This window comes from Manacus vitellinus, unplaced genomic scaffold (genome assembly GCF_001715985.3).
Source record: "Manacus vitellinus isolate BGI_N305 unplaced genomic scaffold, ASM171598v3 scaffold_119_pilon, whole genome shotgun sequence".
In the NCBI taxonomy this organism is placed as follows: Eukaryota; Metazoa; Chordata; class Aves; order Passeriformes; family Pipridae; genus Manacus; species Manacus vitellinus.
In genome coordinates this window covers 135,724-138,763 of record NW_021938894.1, presented here as the reverse complement: position 1 = coordinate 138,763, position 3,040 = coordinate 135,724, and the positions used below count along the sequence as shown (strand labels likewise).

Here is a 3,040-nt window from a genome sequence, read left to right as displayed (position 1 = left end):
GGACACCCAGTCCCTATGGCCCCTGGACCTGCATGGGATCTGCAGGACCCACTCCCTGTGGGAGGACGTGATCAAGTCCCCCCAGGTCCATCCCAGTTGACACAAGATCCTTCCCAGTTGCTCCCAGTTAACCCTAAACCCCTCCCCAGTCCATCCCATTTGCTCCCAGATGACCCCAGACTCCTCCCCAGGACCATCCCAGTTGCTTCCAGATGGCCCAAAACTTGTCCCAGTTCCTCCCTAGACCCCCCCCATAGACTCTCACCAGTTGACCTGAGACCCATCCCAGTTGCTTTCAGTTGACCCCAGTTGGCTCCACAGTCTTCCCACTTGACCCAGTTGCTCCCAGTTGACTATAGCACCCCCTCAGACTGTTCCTAGTTGACTCCAGACCCATCCCAGTTGTTCCCAGTTAATACCACTTGCCTCTCAGTGACCTCCAGGTGCCCCATAGCACCTTCCCAGTGCCTCCCAGAGCATCCCATCAAGAACACCTGGGGTTAGGGGGTCAGGGATTGGATGGAGAGGGTTTGGGGAGGGGCTGGTTCTGGGGCTGCAGTGGGGGTGTATGTGCAGGTACAGGGGTGGGTGCAGGTACAGTTGTGTGTGCAGGTCCAGCTGTGCAGGTACAGGTGTGTGTTCAGGTCCAGGTGTGTGTGCAGGTGCAGCTGTGCAGGTACAGGTGTGTGTTCAGGTACAGGTGGGTGCACAGGTACAGGTGTGTGTGCAGGTACAGGTGTGTGCACAGGTACAGATGTGCGTGCAGGTACAGGTGTGTGTGCAGGTACAGGTGTGTGCACAGGTACAGGTGTGTGTTCAGGTACAGGTGGGTGCACAGGTACAGGTGTGCGTGCAGGTACAGGTGGGTGCACAGGTACAGGTGTGTGATCAGGTACAGGTACAGGTGTGTGCGGGTACAGGTGTTTGTGTGGGTACAGGTATTTGTGCAGGTACAGGTGTGCAGTACAGGTGTGCAGTACAGGTGTGCAGTACAGGTGTGCAGTACAGGTGTGTGTGCAGGTGTGCAGGTGCAGTACCTGGATGCGGCTGTTGCCCCAGTCGGCCACGATGATGTTGCCGTTGCTGTCCACAGCCACCCCCGTGGGCGCGTTGAACTGCCCGTTGCCCTCCCCGTGCGACCCAAACTTGAACAGGAACTCGCCCTCTGCGTTGTACACCTGAGGGTGTGCAGGGGGACACACCAGGGGGTCACGGGCCGTCATCACAGCCCCCCCAGGCCCCACGGCACCGGGGGGACCCCAGCACCGGCTCACCTTCACCGAGTGGTTGTGGAAGTCAGTCACCACGATCTCGTTCTTGTTGTTGACAGCCACAAAGTGGGGCCCTGGGGGAGACATGGGGGGGTCATCCCTGGGACTGGGGGGCTTAGCCTTGGGGGGAATGGTGGGGCTCAGCTCTGGCCCCATGGCAGGACCAAGATGGACTCAAAGCCCTGACCCATGGACAGAGCCCAGAACCCAGGGCCACCAGCACGGACCCACTGTCAGAACCTGAGCCCAGAGCCACAGCCCAGAACTGAATCCAGAACCCAGAGCCAGAACCTGGAAGCGGATCCCCAGCCCAGAGCCCCAAACCTGGCCCTGGAGCCAGAACCAGACCCTGAGCACCCGTCTGGCCCCAGAACTCAAACCAGAGCTCAGAACAAACCCCAAGCCCAGAGCCTAGATCCAGAGCCCCAGCCTGGAACCAGGTGGACCCAGAGCCTGGACCCAGCCCCCAGCCCACCACTGGGGTCCCAGTGCCACCAGCCACCCTGGTGACACCAGACACATGGTCCTGCCTGCCCCGGTCCCTGGGGAGCCCAAGGCCCCACAGCTGGGGACCCGGGGGGTACCTGCAAACTGGCGCTCGGCGGTGCCGCGGGAGCCGAAACGCGCCACCAGCTTCCCATTGGGCTGGAAGATGAAGACGCAACAGGCCTTGTTGTCCACCACGATGATGTGCCCATTGCGGTCTACGGCGACACCCTTGGGGCCCATCAGCCGCCCTGCACCCAGCTTCGTCTGGGGGAGGCAGGGGGTCAGACCGGGGGGTGCCATGGACACCCAGCCCCACAGACCCCCCCACAGACACCCCCTGCTTTCTTTTTCCTCACCTTGAACTTGCCCTCAGGTGAGAACACGCTGACCCAGCGGTTGTCGTAGTCGGCCACGATGATGTCGCCATTGGTGTCCACAGAGACCCCCGTGGGGCGCTGGAGCTGCCCTGGGGAGCGCCCCCGCACCCCGAAACGCAGCCGGAACTGCCCCTCGTTACTGAACACCTGGGGGGGCAGCAGGGTCAGGGGTGTCCCGGGGGAGTCAGTGGGTGTCCTGGGGGAGTTTGTGGGTCTGGGGGGGCCTGTACCTGCACACATTGGTTATTGCTAATGGGGCAGTGGGGTCATGGGGATCTAGGGGTACCCAGGAGGGTCTTGGGGGGATCAGTGGGGGTCCCAGGGGTCTATATCTGCACGCACTGGTTGCTGCTGTTGGGGTCAGTGGGGCAGGAGGGATTCAGCAGGGATCAGTACAGTGTCAGTGGGGGTCCCGAGGAAGTCTGGGAGACCCAGGGGGTCCGTACCTGCACACACTGGTTGTTGCTGTCAGCCACAACGATGCGGCCGGCGCTGGACGTGGAGATCCCCTGCAGGTTTGTGAACTCGCCCTTCTCCCGGCCGCGGCTGCCTGCGGGCACCGGTCAGGGAGGCACAGGGGGCCCCAGGAGACCACTCACCACCCCAGTGAACCCCTTCCACCTCTGGGGCACTCCACCACACCAGGGACTCCCCCACAACCCCAGGGAGCCTTAGGGAGCCCTGGGGAGTCCCTGCTGCTGTGGGTAGCCCTACCACCCTGGGGAGCCCCCATTGCCCTGGGGAGCCCCAAGAAGGGTCTGCTGCTGTGGGGAGCCCTGAGGAGCCCCCCACCACCCTGAGGAGCCCCCACCACCCTGGCGAGCACCAAGGTCCCCCCCGTGCCACCCGCTCACCGACGCGGAAGATGAGCTCATCCTCGATGGGGTTCTCCTTGCGCTTGGC

General features: G+C 62.9%; 1 protein-coding gene across 1 annotated transcript in view; it reads right to left on the bottom strand.

Annotated features, from left to right (window-relative positions):
• Positions 1 to 3,040, bottom strand: part of TRIM3 (tripartite motif containing 3) — a 17,341-nt gene that overhangs the window by 1,879 nt on the left and 12,422 nt on the right. The window contains exons 5-10 of the mRNA XM_029965749.1: positions 2,992 to 3,034; positions 2,584 to 2,687; positions 2,117 to 2,284; positions 1,856 to 2,024; positions 1,275 to 1,345; positions 1,038 to 1,178 (exon numbers count right to left, since the gene is read on the bottom strand). Coding sequence (XP_029821609.1) covers positions 1,038 to 1,178; positions 1,275 to 1,345; positions 1,856 to 2,024; positions 2,117 to 2,284; positions 2,584 to 2,687; positions 2,992 to 3,034 — 696 coding nt within the window. The remainder of the gene's footprint in view (positions 1 to 1,037; positions 1,179 to 1,274; positions 1,346 to 1,855; positions 2,025 to 2,116; positions 2,285 to 2,583; positions 2,688 to 2,991; positions 3,035 to 3,040) is intronic.